This window comes from Triturus cristatus, chromosome 9, assembly GCF_964204655.1.
Source record: "Triturus cristatus chromosome 9, aTriCri1.1, whole genome shotgun sequence".
NCBI classification, from domain to species: domain Eukaryota; kingdom Metazoa; phylum Chordata; class Amphibia; order Caudata; family Salamandridae; genus Triturus; species Triturus cristatus.
Window position 1 is genome coordinate 1,165,742,492 of NC_140592.1, and position 16,954 is coordinate 1,165,759,445.

The window sequence follows — 16,954 nt, forward strand, 5'->3', positions numbered from 1 at the left end:
AATCCTACATTCCTCTATGATGTCGCATTCAGACGTATAAACTGGAGATGACTTAAACCTTCTAAGGTCTGACTCCATTTTGAGTAGGCCCTGACACCATCTTAGGTAATGGGAGTAACCTTATTACCACTTTAATGCAGAATAATTATCATGTCTGCCACTGCCGCAGATGTTGCCTGAACATATCTTTCTAAGAACTGTGAAAGTGTCAAGTCTTTTGGCTAATGACCTAGATATAACACCTGACGCGACATCAGTCTGGGACAATTGTCTACATATCACCATGTCAAGGTTAAATAAAAACAAATGCAGACATGTAGCCAAAATAGTGTATTCTTAATTGACATCCTTTCACCTTATATGTTCATAAGGAAACGCTTAAGACGTACCCTTTGATGCACATAATCTGGCAGACATTCCTAAATTTGACAGAATTTCCAATCTGTAAGATTTACTATACAAGGGCTGCAATTTGACCACTTGTCAGGAGAGGTGCTTCATCCAGATTATCACACTAGATTCTACCTTACCTACTGCCAGTGCACTTCGAAGATGCTACATCTCACCTGATGCTGATTAATGTGAGCCCCGGAGGAAGGCTGCTACCGCAGCATGTTTGCCCTTCACAGAGAGCACTGCCTTCACGCCTCGGTCAATAATGACAGCTCTTGATGTCAACAAAGTATGCAGTGTGCTGCTTCTCTCTAAGAAAATCTAGACTGCAAGTTGCTCTACTCTCCATGCTCTCCTAGTGTAACGCATAGAAGTAGGTTTTGGGTGTTCGGTTTTAGATAGCATTTTGACCATGTTAGAAATTTTAATTTTGTTTGCTTTGTTAACATGTCTTCTTGCTGTGTTTATGATATCCTGCATAGTTACTGAAGTTGTGCTGAGAAATAGGTTTGCACTGTTCTATTAAATACTTTTAGTTAAGTGTCTATTCTTAGTACAATATGTGTGTGATGTAGTGCCTAACGAAACAGGTTTGTTTGTTACCTCGGTGCCCCTGATACAGTTGGTGAGATTGTTAGTAACCCAAAAGCAAATACTCTGCTTCAACTATGTATTTGGGTGGGGATCTGTGGGGCTACAATAACCTGTCGTTCACATTCAGCATTGATGCATTGAACTGAGTTCACCTGGGTCACTTGTGGGTGGGAGATAGCAAACCCTGTAGAACTGCGCCAGAATCGTAGTTTATGAAAGAGCACGTTAAGAAAAAGATGTATCGACGCACACACTGTAACATATGCACATACAAACTTGCTTATTCACAGAAAATTGCACACGTCTTCACACAAACACATTCATGCGCACAGAGATGTACACGCAGAAGCCTACAACAGCTGATTGTAGGACCCTATGGAATTTAGGAATGGAATGTTTGAGCAGTCATCCACTGAATCCTTCCATTTTTATTGTTTGCAGTTTTATATAGCGCAAACAGGACCCATAGGTATTGGAGCACTTTACATGGGCAACAGTTAGAATACAAAAGGCCACATTGACCTTTTTGTTTAGGCACTGTAAGATTGTGGTTGCCCACAATCATAGGATGCGGAGCCGATGCACAGACTCAAACCTAGTTTCTTAGTTCCAAAGTCAGCAGCTCTGGCCGTAATGCCACATCCTCTCCCTATACCATCCATCTCCAAATTTAAATTATGATGGTTGTTTTTTTATCCCATGTTTAATTATTGATGCATACTCCTATTATATCCTGTGATTAGTTGTTACAGGATGCCTAAATCCTCCCATGCAGTCATCTCTTTTCAATGGACCATTCCCTAAAATGTGCTTTCTTTGCATGAATGTAGAGAACTGATATCCATCACCATACTTCCAATGGTAGGTTGAGCATTGTTTCTATACTGTAATGATTTACTTTGGGCAGTAGCGGACGGTATGCCTGATCAAGATCCATTGTAATGTACACTGCAGTGGTTATGGATGTGCCAGGATGGTGACTGACATTTAGAGTTTCTAGAGTCAGAGCAGCCGAATATGATTACTGCAAGAGGTAAAATTCTGAGCTGTGTATTCTGGAAGCAACAACACCAACATTAATTTCCTTAGAGAAAACCCATGAACATCTGGACCTCTGTCCAGAGACAAGAGCCCTCTGGCTAATCTCCCACTGCATGCTACAATAAATCTGCATAGTTTACCAGCATACTTTGAGCATCCAATTATTTTAGGATGTTGCTCATCTGCCCATGAACATCGACCATATAGGAAAATATTCCCTAAGTGGAGACCCCCCCTGAAGAGGAGTGCAAGTTCACCACAAATATTGGCGTAGCTGGTGGGATATGTATACCACAAATAATGATTGTCCAGAGTGCTTGAGTATGTTGCCACAGGAGTGTGGATTTAGGGTGGGGTTGAGGAGTGAATTCAGTAGAGGCAGGAAATTTGGGGAGACCACAGAAAAACCAGAAGGGTAGTTATACCCAATGCCAATTTTACTGTGATGTTGTGTGACGTAAACTATATCCATCTTCTCCGTGCTAACAAGAGAACAGCATCGATTTCATTTCTTAAGGTCCTCTGAGGATGCATAATCCCTAAATACATTACTCTTCATGACCGCCATTAAATTATGCCTGCTCACGTAGCATTCAATAGTCTATTCCAGCATCCCACCTACCATCATATGGAGGTTTAGGAATACCGGATATCGGACTGTTACTGGGCCTCCTAATTAATTCCCGTTATTCTTTTGCTATTCTGCAATAGACTCTGCAGTGTGACTTGAATTAGACCTCCTAGAATAACTACGTTTGAGTGCTGTGGTCTACATAGTACTGGCTCCCCAGACACTTCCACCCATTGCACAATACCATTAGAATGCTGGCATGATGCCCAAAGGCACATTACATAGTAGGATACACTGACAAATGAAACTTCTCAGTGACATGGTAAGTGGCACACTCAATTTACAAAACTCATCCATATTGAACCTTGGGACCTAATAGTATTTTCAAGGCTGAGGATGGTTGGACTTTGTCGTATCAAAACCTTTGAACATCTGTCCAAAGAATTTGACCTCCAATTACTAATTTTTTAGGTATCCGCAGCGCCGTCATGCCTGGATTCCTACAGTAGAAAGCTAACGGCTGTACCTGAGTTCAGCCCTTTAGAAGCTAGGTAACACTCCAACTGCTACAAAAGAAGGGCATTCCTAAGATCTACTGGGCTTTCATAATCAACACACCTGACATATATGCAAAAGTGCAGACAAATTGGGAAGGGAATCTTGGCAAAATGGATGGGAGCAAAAATTGCCTTGTGCACTTTGATCATCTCTAAGCACCTTAACCTCATTCAATCACAGTACTTTAATAGACACTGCTTCCCGCGAGCCAGGCTGTGGTGGATTGGCATGGTGCCCAACCCCAATTGTCCACTCTGTAAAAGCGCACACGCACATTTGTCCACATCATATGGGAACGCCCACAGATTGCTCAATACTGGCAACAGATCTACCCAGAAATAGGAAGGATAGCGGCACATCCAGTTATAACCGACGCTAAACTGTCTCTGTTGGGAACAGAGGATTCAGGGAGCATACCAGAGTTTCATAGGTGTAGGACTCCTGGTGCCCAGAAGGGGCATAACACTGGATACAATGAGGTGATATTGCTCAAACCAAGTCTTGGATTATTGTTATAGCGTACAGTTGTATTCCAGAATGTGGGAGGGGGTTTAACGTCAGTACATGGAGTGCCTTCCTCATGGCTGTGGTGCACATGTGGTTGTTTTATTTTGTTATATCTTCCAGAAGCAATAAATAAGAGTTTGAGGATGTGATGTCAAGTTTAAAGGAAATTATTGACGGTATCAGTAAAGCACCATGTTTGTATTCTTTGTATCAGTGTGTTTTAGCCTATTTAATCTCGTGGGCCTATGTATCAACTACACACATTTGCATACTTCACTCTTGGTTCTCAATTTTATTTCTAATTATTTGTCCCACATTTATATGGATCTGTAGCTTTGTTCCTCCCTTGTCACTTGAGTTGTCATCTCCTAAATCTAAAACCCACTGCCTTATTAATAAACAGCTGTTTGCATTGTCAATAAGCGTAACCGTTCAGTATTTAGCATATTTTTGCTCATATCGCAATATTTTGATTTCTCAGGTAACTGGTCCTTCGGGCTGTGGCAAAACTCAATTTTGCATTATGATGAGCATAGTAGCCACATTACCAACCAGCATGGGAGGATTGGATGGAGCGGTCATTTATATTGACACGGAGTCTGCGTTCAGTGCCGAGAGGTAAGATAAAGGAAGTGGCAGTGCATGCTCTGGGGTCTAGCAGGATTGCTAATTCAAAGCGATTCATCCCACCTGACAGCCATCTCAGGCAGCCACTAACCATATTGCAACTCAACCGCACTAAAAAGTAGGCAAAGGGTTGTTAATGTGCTGGGGCATTCCCTCCTCCCACTCATACAACATTGCTTCTTGCCCACCGACAACCAAAACTTGAATTATACTACTACAGAAAATTAACCTTTTCTGCGAGACCTCAGACTTTTTTTCTTTTTATGGATTGATCTTTTGATGCTTTGACTCTGGGCACTGGGAAACAGGCTGCCATTAGGTCCCACTGAGGTTTTGCCTTGCCCCTGAACCATAAGATAAAATTGGTAACACTTAATTGTTTTTTCTAACTTTCCAGTAAGGAGGTGGCAAGTAAGGGTGGGTGTAACTTGTGTAATTAGCTGTAGTCAAATGATGCAGAATTACCACAAGATTCTGTGTAATTCTGCAATAAGAGTAATTCTGCATTTAGCACTATTTTCTTAGCACAAAAATGCCCATTCGCCGGCATTATGGATGAGGGAACATTTTGCACTAGAAAATAGAGATAAATGGAAACGAGCATGAATAGCAGCGTCATCTGCCGCGCGCTAAATGTGCTCTTGGAGTGGGATTTTTCCCCTACTTTACTTTGCTATTACTAGCGCTATTTTCTTAGCATTAAAAACACCCTTGTATCCAAAATGGTCGTAAAGATGCATTTTGCGCTAAGAAAACCGTGCTCTGAACCTGTTCTGGAGTAGAACACTGCATCCAAGGCAACGTGCGCGCAATACATTTGACTAGGTTATCTCTGTTGAAAATGGATGCGGTCTGTATGTCCCACAGTTAACCTGCTGTTCGTATCTTCCATTCGACATGTATTGTTGCATACTGAGCAACTGCTTAATAAAAAGATTTAAAAAAAGAAAACAGTGCTCAATGTAAAGCAACATGAACGGAAGGCGTAACCATCTGCAGGCGTTTCCTAAATTGATTTATTTACTTATTTAGGACTTCAGAGTACATAAATTACATAAAAGATACGAAACAGATTAATTCTAAACCCACATAAGAATGGTAGTAAGTCCATGCGTCTACTACAGATACTAGTGGTTAGAGTTACATATATACAAGTTGCAAATTCACTCTAGATTACATTTAATGAAATGTTGAAGCGATTATTCTGGGACTAATATATATTAAATATTTACCGAGCAAGTTCTCTCCATTTCTGTGGGTTTTGCGGTGCTTGTTTAGCCAGGCCTTCAGGGCGCTGTTGCACTCCCGGGCGGTGATCTGGGGCCTGGTTGGATGATGGAGCTCATATGATGGATGGCCTTAGGGGTAGAAGGCCGGGTGGTGGTGGTGGTGGACGAAGGCAGTGTGCCGGAGCCTGGGGCTGTTCTTCAGCTCGTGCTGGGCGCCAACTATGGGATGGGGGTAGCTTGGCTCTGTAGGGCATGAAGGCTCATTTGTCCATTCCCCCCACCATCTCCCAAATTACGTTGGCGTGTGTAATTCTTGGTAATTCAACATGAATTAATTGAGCAAATTTACTCTGATTACATAAAGGAATTCTAGGCTGCTCTGGCTGGGCTCTCGAAGTGTCTCCAGAGCAGCGCTAGAAATGGAGCACGGCTTCTAGAGTTGTGGATAGGTTTGATAGGTTTTAAAAAATATATTTTGGACATGAGGGAGGCCATGTTTTGTAAATGATTTTGGGATTCTATACAATACAGAAAATTATAGTATTGTTAATTATGTAGATTTTGTTTTAACTCAGGGTTGTAAGTGACTTCTCGTCTATTTGATGTCACTTACAACCCCTTAGTGAAATACATCCTGTAACTCAGTTTCCCATCTAAAATTCTATAATTTATACCATAGTTGAGTCATCCCGAAGTATGCCCACTGGTCTGGGACATTCTAAATATTAAAATTATTTGACCACAGTTTTGGACACCTGTGAACTCCTTCGACCACCAGATGGGTCTCCTCACCAATCCATGCTCAGTTCCTATAATCATGAAGTCTACATCCAAAAACACCCGCCACATATGGAAATCCAAAGAAGCTCAATCATGCCCCTATGTCATTGTTATCCTATAACTAAAATGTCTGAAATGCAACTGGTAAAATGCATACTTAATGATAGCTGACTCTGACATTGCCCTGTACATCCTTGGGCATGTCCAAGGCTTCATCTAAATTGCCATTCATAGGCCAAACGAAAATTCACAAGCAATCGTCAACATTTTATCGCCATACGTTGCTCCGCTTATGACCTGACAGATTAAGTGGCTGTGCAAACAAACTACACTTTTCCCCTTCTTTCAAAATTTAGATTGTTATTCAAATCCCATTATATGCTTTAAACATGCATCACATGTTTCATTCTACTTCAAAAATCAGTCTTTCAGAATCAAGAGACACAACTCAGACATTGGGTGTTGTATTTATTTCCACCCTATCTCCAGATACGCAAATAATGCTATTAAACCCATCAAATAGCTCCATTCCTAAAATGCGTTGCTTGCCACCATATTTTGATGAAATCCTAGAGAAGGACAATTGCCAGAGCCATTAAATGACTATTATTGACTGGTACCACTCAATGAAAATTAAGGAAAATTATTATAGCTGCTCACGCAAATCTAAGTCCACACATTTTAGATCCTCATTGGTTCCCGGTTAATCTAAATAAATTCAACATGTGTGCACAATATAAATCTGTTGTAAGTTATTTGACAAAGAGACCACTATTGGACTCAGCTCAAAAAGTATACTCCAGTGGAATGTGTGTTTTAGAACACCCATAAGCAACTAAGGTCATTCCAATGTGAACCCTGTGTCTCTCGGGCTAGCTAATTCATGAACTTTTTTCCCTTATCCGTATGGCAAAACGTCTCCCTGTGCCTCATGGGAACAGTCCAGCCTGAACTGCCAAGCCAGGTCCTCGCTGGACTGGAAACCAGCATCCTAGGACTGGTTTCGGGGTTTCACCCCTCTTCAGCCAGGATAGCTTGATTCCAGTGGCATGGTGAGCATGGGACCCACGTCTTTGCATACCCTTCCCACTCGGGGTGACAAATGCAAAACCAACTGTTGATGGACAGAATGCAGAAATGGGTCCTGTGCTCACTATGCCACTGGAGTCAAGCTATCCTGGCTGAAGAGGGGTGAAACCCCGAAACCGGTCCTAGGATGCTTGATTCTGGTCCAGGGAAGACATGGCTTGGCAGTTCGGGCTGGACTGTTCCCATGAGGCACAGGGTCAAGACTGATTTGCATATGGCCATGTCTGAACTGGGGTGGCGTGGTGAGCAAAATAACGATGGATTAAACCCAGATCTGTGACTGGGGGTGAATGTTTTGCCAATGTGCAACATTCCGTCCATCATCTTGTGTGTTTTACTTTCAGAAAGTTGGCATTTCCCTGCCAAACATTTCTGGGGTCTTTTTGTGAGGAGACTGCTGCCTGGACCAGTGATAATTCCCCTACTAGGAAATGTCTATTGGGGCCTGATAGGAGGCAAAGGGGCCTGGGTGTAGAATATTTGTGATTTGCCCTGATTCCACTTCAAGAGGACCTACCTCAAGCACAAACCAAAGATACCCAAAACCAGACCCACCCCTGCTTTCACTAGGCAGGCTGGCGCCAAACTCATGGGAAAGGGAGAAATAACCCAAACCAGTTTTAGGGTTAGACAAAGGGGTGTCCTCCACCCAAAGGCTCGCACTTGTCATAAAAGGGGCGTCCCCAAAACCTGAAGGAGAGCAAGATCCTGGACCTGGAGAGCAACAGCGGCAACACCCTGGACCGCTGGAGGGACAAGGCACCTAATGCCCCTGATGGACTAAGGACACTGTCTGCAGCTGAAACCCAGGAATAGATGGGTCTCTCCACTGCAGTGGTACTGGCCCCCTTATAACCCATTAGGAACAGTTGGGGGAAGACCTGGACTTCTGAGGAGCACCAGGAGTCTGGCACAGGAGAAAGCTGGTGCAGAGAGCCAGTACAATCCGCTCCCTGCAAAGTGTGTTCTTTTTGAGGCCGGAAGGTCTGCTGACCCTGCACCTGGTTGCGCTCATCACCAGAAGTAAAACAAGCTTTGAAAATGGCCTAACTGAGCCCAAGATATTCACTGTTAAACTTTGTGACCTTTGACCCCTTTTGAGAGAGTTCATGGCTCTCCACCGTAACTTAATGAAATTCCATTGGGCTTGGCCAGTGCCTGGGGGTTGGCACAACTCAATTTAAATTATTCCTTTTGTGGAGGGTACATGTGTGAGGCACTCTCCCCATACTTTCCACTGCCCTGGGTCCTGCATTTCATCGAAGGCTGGTCTAACAAAAATTACGGCGGTGTGGGTCCGAGGACTCTAGCCTCAGGACCTGAACTGAGACCAGTAGCGGGGAGGTCCAGTCACACATTGCTGCTCTCACTGCTAGGCAAGTAAAAAAGCAAATATAAAAAAGTTCCCCAGATTTGTATTCTAAAAAAAAGAAACTCTTGTCGTGTTTTAATAAGATTATTAACATTTATTTGCGATGGAGTATCACAATTTACTCTAAATACACTGTGGGGCCAATCTCTAATTTATACCCTAGGGAAGCACCTCCACAAGCCCAAGCTGTAGAGTAAAAGCTTCAGCTCAGGGAGTGCTATAAACCATGAAAAGCTCTCCTGGAGTCTTAAATTCAATGAACCAGAAGACTTATGGGTAGTGTTTAAAATCACTTTTAAAGGTGAAACTCCAGAGGAGAGAAATACAGAAAACAATCCCCTTCCAGGGCGTTTTGATGTGAACACTCCCCGAACCAAAGAATCATGGGCCATCGGGCCTTCAAAGGGATCACTTAACAGTAGATGGTCCAGTGCATGGTGGGAAATATAGTGCTGATGTTAAGAAAGCTTCAGGTGGCTACCGCTTTCCCTGGACCTCCAGATGTTGAAACATCTACACGCTGAACTTACCGCTGCCATGACTTGTTGGTGGCCAGTTTGGCTACCACTATCTTCACTCGACGCTGCATCCCTAGATAACTCTGCAGCACCTTCAACCAACCACCTCAGTGGCCCCATTAACATTTTGAATCCATTTCTTCACCAGCACAGTCTGAGCAGTAAAACTAGCTCCCTCGTCGCTACTGCACCAAGGACAGCCAGAGAAACTCTGCATCCGGACTCTACAGGCCAGGTAAAATTCAACTGACTGTCATGGTCTGGTCCTGGGACTGGCATCACCTTACCCCGCAATGCAACTCGACCTGCAAGTGACTGATTGTCACTAATGCATTTTACCATTGACCACAAAGTTAAGGTTTTGCAGTATTGATTTGTACTAATTTATTTTCCTTCTAAAACCCAGAACTCTGATTATACACATCCAATTGTCTCCGTTTTGGTGTATAAATTTAAATAAAAAGCTGCTTTAATTTTATAAATTGGTGCCTGAATTCTTTCGAGTTGTCAATTACTTATCGTCCATGTCGGGACTCTGAAATGCTTAATACATGTTCCTCTGGTAAAGCCTGACTCCTCTGTGCCACGCTATCAGGACTAAGTGGGGGATTTATTAGTTTGAAACCAAATGACCTATTTTGGGGTACTGTAAGAGTATTGCATGGTGAAGCCTAACAAGCCTCACTGCATAATACGCCACTTTCCAACAAGCACCATGAGTGAAACAATGGAGGATTTTTATTGATGCGTCATAAATGAGAGGCGCAGTAATGCTTACATTTTAACAATAATTGTGGCAATTTTAACAAAAAAATTAGGAATGGTGCTGAACCACCCAGAGACATTAGACAGCAAGACTTGTGAACATCTATGTGATGTCCTCACTAGACGAAAGAGTAGATAAATATGATTTATGTTATGACTTGGCATGATTTGGTACTTATGTAAAGTCAATCCCTACATGCTTCTTTAACAAGACAGTCATAAAAACTTAAAGACACAGACATTAATGTAGATTTTATTTTTGGTACAAGACGCCTTTTGGATTGTTTGATAAAACTGAGATGATCCCAAGATGAAAGAGCGACCATGACCTGCTGATATTTAGCTACTACAGGAGATGAGAGAGCCTGGCCAAAGGAAAGATTTACTGTGGAGCACTCTTTAGTTCAACATGCTTTCATTGACCTTTCAGGATGGTTCCAGTGATGTCCATCTACTCTGGAGTCCCCCATGAAGAGGGAAATTCCTCTTTTCAAAATCTCCCAAGTGGTTAATCATTGCATTGGTTTGCAGGTCATCCCTGTAGCTTCTCACCAAGCAGTTGTATTGAATTAAGACTTGAAGCTGTGGAGACCTATTGAGCTGTGATCACTGTAGGAAGGTGGATATCTGACTATGGTTACCCCCAACTTTTTGCCTAGTGTCTGGCTGGTTTTTCGACTTAGTTGGCCTGAGATCCTGCCATTCAGGGTCTCAGGCTGTCTGCTCTCTCTTTAAAATGGACTCCATGTACCCTAGGTACATTCCCAATTGGTAAGGATCACCTTATTGGACCCTGTACAGTGTACCCTAGGTACCCAGGGCATAGGTGTACCCTAGGCCTCCCAGGGGCTGCAGCATGTATTATGCCACCCCTGGTCTGGCCTTCCAATCAGACACAACTGGCTGATCACTCAGCTGGGGCAAGGTCGTGTAATCACCCCTTGCTTAGATATAGTATGCCTATATCTACCCTTATATATAGACACATGTGTACCTATCAGTCACTCCTATGGCAGACCTTAACAATCCTGGAGGCAGAGTGCTTGGTAACATGTGAGATGGTGCTCTAGCATGAGCTGAGCCTGTCTGCAGCTTTCGGAATCATGTCCTTATAGCTGTTCTATGATTTAGCCTACCATATACTCTTAAAGTCCTTATAATCTTAAACGGTTATGGTAACTATGGTTTGGCTTTATCAAAACATGTCGTGTAAGGTGTCTAACACTTTGGAATAATACCCCCATACCATTTCTGGTGATGAGGATATTATTCCTCCCTTCTAGAGGGAGAGACATGTTAAAATCCTACTTTGCTGTTTAACTCTAACCAAAGCCTCAGCATCACAAAATGGATGCTGCTGCCACAGACACAAGTCTGACCTCCTGCTGCTGGGAGTGATCCCGGCAAGGGAGGCTTGGACAATAGGTTTCCTGCTTGGGGAGGTGCTAGCACCTCCCCAGACAGACTTTAGTGTATTGGGGCAGGGAGGGCTGAAAGGAATGAGACATGCCTGGGGCACACAAGGTGTCCCATGCATAGTCCAGTTCAAACCGGTGCTGGGGCACACCAGCCCCAGTCCTGGCGCGAAACTGGACAAAGGGAAGGGGGTGTAACCACCCCCCTCCCAGGTCCCACCCATAAGGCGTGACCTAGCAGGTAACCCAGCACCCCAGATTAGTATAAGAGTGGTAGCTGGGCCCCAGGAGATTAGATTATCCTGAACCTGCAACTTGAACAGAAACTCTGGACCTTCGACATTCGACGAAAGAAGAAGACTGAAGAATCTCCCTTGTGGCCAAGGAGTGGCTACCCTGTGCAAACAGGCACCATCAAGAGACTACCCTTTGCTTTGCTAAAGTTCTACGAGGGACCGACTGCAGAGCCCGACCAGAGCCTTGACTTCCAGACTTCTCCGACCCTGATCCACATCTGCTACCTGGGAAAAGTGGCTAGTATCTTCCAGCGCAGCTTCTGAGGCACCCTCGAAGTTGTGCACCGGGGATTGAGAAGCCCTAACCCCAAGCACCATCTGCACCGAAGATCAGCCCCCCACACTCCACGAGTCCTGCGTGGGGCCCTTCTGCATTTTCCTGCTTGCCGCGTCTGTCCGGTTGCTTGCCCGTTGGCTAGTGGCCTTTGTGACGACGCATCCAGAAATCTTCACCGCTGGTTTGGCTCCTCCAGACTGGCTCCCACTTCCTTGCAAAAGAGAAGCACCCCAGACCTTCCTGGTCTGCACCAGAAGCAAGTCCTCCGTTCTTCGTGGGTTCCGCTTGCCAAGGCTTGGTGAGTCCTAGTCCAACTTCGACGCCGCCGACAGCAAGATCCTTTGTGGGACAGCTCGCCTCCTGGTCCTGGTTGTCCTCGACGTTCCCTGGTCCTCGTGGCTGCAGCGACAAGCTTCACCTTCACCTGCAATCTTCACGACATCGCCTGGTTCCTTCCTGGTTCCACGTGGTCACTGGCTAGTGACCTTGACTCTGTCCCTTCTGCTTGCAGGTCTCCTCTCTTCTTGATCCCAGCCTTGGGATCCACCGGACACTCTTCACTGACTGCCTGTCAGCAACTTTCCTTCAGGCATCCATAGAAGTCCACGACGAAACCCGACGTAAGTTCACACCTATGCACCCGCAGCCTGTGGGCTAGGTAACTTGGGTACTTCGGTGCTCACAAGGGTAGTGAGTATCCTAGAGTCTAGTTTCCGAGTCTCGACTCTCTAGCTGCTTCAGAAGTGTCCTTAAACTGTTAATTGCTAACAACTACTATTTCTATCGACTTTTACGCATTACGCGTGAGTGTTTCCACTCTGCACCTGAATCCCGTGGGCCTCCCACTTCCTAACTGTTGCTAGTGTAGTGTAGCCCCAGCGATGGCCTAGGCCTATCCTATTTCCGTGACAGTGGTCCTTATACCACTTACTTAGTATATGGTTTGCGTGGCCCCTAGGGCCTAACTGTATTACTTACCTGTGTGACTTAATGTATGCTTAAATAAGACTGTGTTGTACTTACCTCTAATCTCATAAAGAGTGCTGAGGGTTTGACTAGAATAAATACACTTTATTTTATATATATATCTGTTGTGGTGTCCTTTCATTTGGTATTCAAGGGATTATATATGGTATCACAGCTGGCTTCACATGCCATTCAGAGTTTAGCCTAAGACTGCTCTTGTCCATGCTACCACTAGGATAGCTGGTCTATAAGGTTGACTTTACAACCAATCACCATAAGGGTATTTGGACTGATATAAGGTGTACACTAGAACTAGTGACATCATACATCAGGCCAACTTCTCACATTGGTGAGCAGCGGTTGGGATCTGAGCTTGCGGTTGTAATACCATTGTAATCTTGAGATACTAAATTGAAAGATCACACAGATATTGTTTAGGTACATATAACATAGATTATAATACTTAAGTCCTACTGGACTTAGTGGTTGTAGGTTGAAGGGAGTAACACACCCTGACTACAACTACTAGAGAGGTTTAGTAGAAACAACTAGTGTAGGTAGGTGCACACACCACACCCTCACTAGAATCATGTCCCTGAATGGAGATCACACTGATACACCCTCAGGAGAGGAGAATCCTGGACAGATTCCCTCTAGATATGATGCATGCACTTTCCAGGAGATTAAAACAGGGTTCCAACCCTACCCTTAGACAGCTAGTGGAGCTTCTGGAGGCCTATGATGCTGAAAGAGCTGCCAAGTATGGTGCCATAGCTGTAGATAAGGGCCTCCCCTCCACAGAAGAGACCCCTGACTTAACTGATACAGATGAGTTAGAAGAGACCTCAGAGGAAGAGGGAGGTAGCAAGACCCCAGTCAGAAGACTTAGTCAGGCTAACTTAAGCCTGCATGGGAGCTTGCATGGGAGCTTCCCTTACAGGCCCCCAAGTAATCTTAAAAAGAGAGATAGGAGGGGTAGATCTCCCTCAGGGGACTCTCTCCACTCCTATCACTCAAGAAGCTCCAATGCTTCATCCCACAGGGGGATGACTTCCCCCCAAAGGAGAGAGCATGAGGCCAGAATGAAGGAAGCCAAACTGAGGATTGAAAGGGAAGAACTTGCCCTTGCCAAAGAGAAGCTTGCTCTTGCCAGAGAGCAAAAATTGTGTGGGTCAGAACCCACTGGTGGCAGCAACATTCCCAGAGATAGGGATAGGTCTTATGACCATGAAAACCTAAGCAAGATAGTCCCCCCATATCAGAATGGGGATGACATCCACAAGTGGATGACTGCTTTGGAGAGGGCCTGCAAAGTACAGCAGGTACCCCAGAGTCAGTGGGCAGCTATCTTGTGGCTCTCCTTTTCTGACAAAGGTAGAGACAAGCTCCTCACAGTCAGTGATGAGGATGCTAACAATTACAAAGTCCTGAAGAGTGCTCTGATAGATGGGTTTGGCTTAACCACTGAGCAATATAGGTTGTTGTTCAGAGACACCCAGAAGACACAGACACAGGACTGGTCTGATTTTGTGGATTGTGCCACTAAGGCTTTGGAAGGTTGGTTAACTGGCAGCAAGGTGCAGGACTATACAGAATTGTAAAACTTGATTATGAGGGAGCAGATCCTTAGTAATTGTCAGAACCAGCTTCTCCATCAACACCTGGTAGACTCAGATTTGACCTCTCCCCAAGAATTGGGAAAGAGGGCAGATAAATGGGTCAGGACCAGGATTAGGCCTAAAAATCAGGGTGGTGACCAAAAGAAAGATACCACCAAGCCTCAAGAGAAGGGTGGGGATAAAGCAAAAGAGAAGTCTTCCTCAGGGCCCCAAAACTCCACACAAGCTCCCTCCTCTACCACAGTTAAAAAGCCTTACTGCCATTAGTGTAAAACTCCTGGGCATTGGAAAACTGACAGCAGTTGCCCAAAGGCTAAAAACAAAACTGTTCCTCCAACTACTCCTGTCACACCACCTATTACTGTCCGCAGTAATCCCCCAGGTGGTGGGAGTGCCCCCAAAAATTTGGTTGGGTTTTCTTGGGGAACACAGGGGGCCCTGGCTTAGCCAATTCCCCTACAACAGCTACTCTTGTCTGTGATGGTGGCATGGGGTTTGCCAACTTCACTGCCTGTCCCAACACTTTGGGTAGGTACAGACAGGAGCCCTACATCAATGGTAGAAAAGCTGAGGCCTACAGAGACACTGGAGCTAGCATCACTATGGTGGCCCATAGGCTAGTTCCCTCTGAGCAGCTTTTGCCTGGTTTCTCATACCAGGTAACTAACATTGATGGCAAACAGAACAGTCATCCCATGGCAGAGGTATGTCTCAGCTGGGGAGGGGTCACTGGCCCTAAAAGGGTGGCAGTGTCTCCAACCTTGCCTGTGGACTGCTTACTGGGGAATGACTTAGAACTCTCAGATTGGGCTGGAGTTGAACAAGACACCCATTCTAAAATGGTAGGCCTTTCACAAAAGGGTAGTGGGGTTGTGCCAGCCACAACCCCTGTCCAAGTAGATTTCCTCCATGAAAAGGTTGGAAGGGCAGTGGTAGCCACAGCCCAGGCAAAGACAGACTTCCCTGTAGAGACTGGCAGAGCTGTGACAGTCACAGCTCAAACCTAAACTGAGTGTCTCCCTGAAAAGGTTGGCAAGGCTGTAATGGTCTCAGCCCATACTCAGACTGACATAGGTGTAGTGAAGCCTAAAACTATGGATCACTCCACACAAACAGAGAGTAGTGGGGAGGAAGAAAAGTCTCCCTCTCCCCAGACATTAGGCAAAGGTCAGCCTCCTCAGGGATCTGACCTCACCCCTTGTGAAGGAACTGCCCCAGAGGTAGCCAGGCCTGGCCTGGCAGAGCCTCTGATGTCAGTGGCCCCTTCCAAGGTGGGACCCAGTCTGGTGCAGGTAGCCTGCCTCTCTCTACCCTGCCTCAGTCAGCCCAGGGCTGCAGAGGTCAGGGAGGCCAGTGGACCCCAAGAGGGCCCCTGTCCACAAGAACCCCCCCATCAAAAGAATGAGGATTGCCTGGCTAGTAGCCCTAGCCAGGTGATGGTTAAAAACATTCCTGAAGGATCTCCTTTACAGGTAGTTAGGGACCTCCCCAGAGGGATTCTGTTGGGCACAGGCAAACATGGGACCTTAGGGCCCCAAACCTGACCTGTCCCTCCAGTAAGCCCACAAAAGGGACCCAGCCTCCAGCTTTAGGTAGCCAGAGGCTGACCCTGAGAGCACAGTGCAACTCAGTGAAAGAAAGAAAGGCATCCATGGTGGAGGATGATTGGAGGAAGCTGAGGCCTCACTTTGAGGACACTCACTTCAGTACTCCATCTCAACACCAGCCTTTTACTTTGCAAAGACACACCAAAGGTAGAGATTCCCTATGGTGGAGACCCTATGATACCTTTAGGATGAGGGATTGCTTAGTGGACCATGAGACAGGGGGTAACCATGCCAGTGCTGGTTCTTCCTTATATGGCCACTTAGGCAATAGAGGCTTACCTTGTCAAGGCCAGCCTTATCTCCTTTCGTTTGGGGGGGGGGGGTTGTGTAGGAAGGTGGATATCTGACTATGGTTACCCCCAACATTTTGCCTAGTGTCTAGCTGGTTTTTCGACTTAGTTGGCCTGAGATCCTGCCATTCAGGGTCTCAGGCTGTCTGCTCTCTCTTTAAAATGGACTCCATGTACCCTAGGTACATTCCCAACTGGTAAGGATCACCTTATTGGACCCTGTACAGAGTACCTTAGTTACCCAGGGCATAGGTGTACCCTAGGCCTCCCAGGGGCTGCTGCATGTATTATGCCACCCCTGGTCTGGCCTTACAATCAGACACAACTGGCTGATCACTCAGCTGGGGCAAGGTCGTGTAATCACCCCTTGCTTAGATATAGTATGCCTATATCTACCCTTATATATAGACACATGTGTACCTATCAGTCACTCCTATGGC

General features: G+C 45.3%; 1 protein-coding gene across 1 annotated transcript in view; it reads left to right on the plus strand.

The window, feature by feature from the left end:
* Positions 1–16,954, plus strand: part of RAD51B (RAD51 paralog B) — a 2,869,137-nt gene that overhangs the window by 901,819 nt on the left and 1,950,364 nt on the right. The window contains exon 5 of the mRNA XM_085627892.1: positions 4,146–4,282. Within this exon, the coding sequence (XP_085484018.1) occupies positions 4,146–4,282 (137 nt within the window). The remainder of the gene's footprint in view (positions 1–4,145; positions 4,283–16,954) is intronic.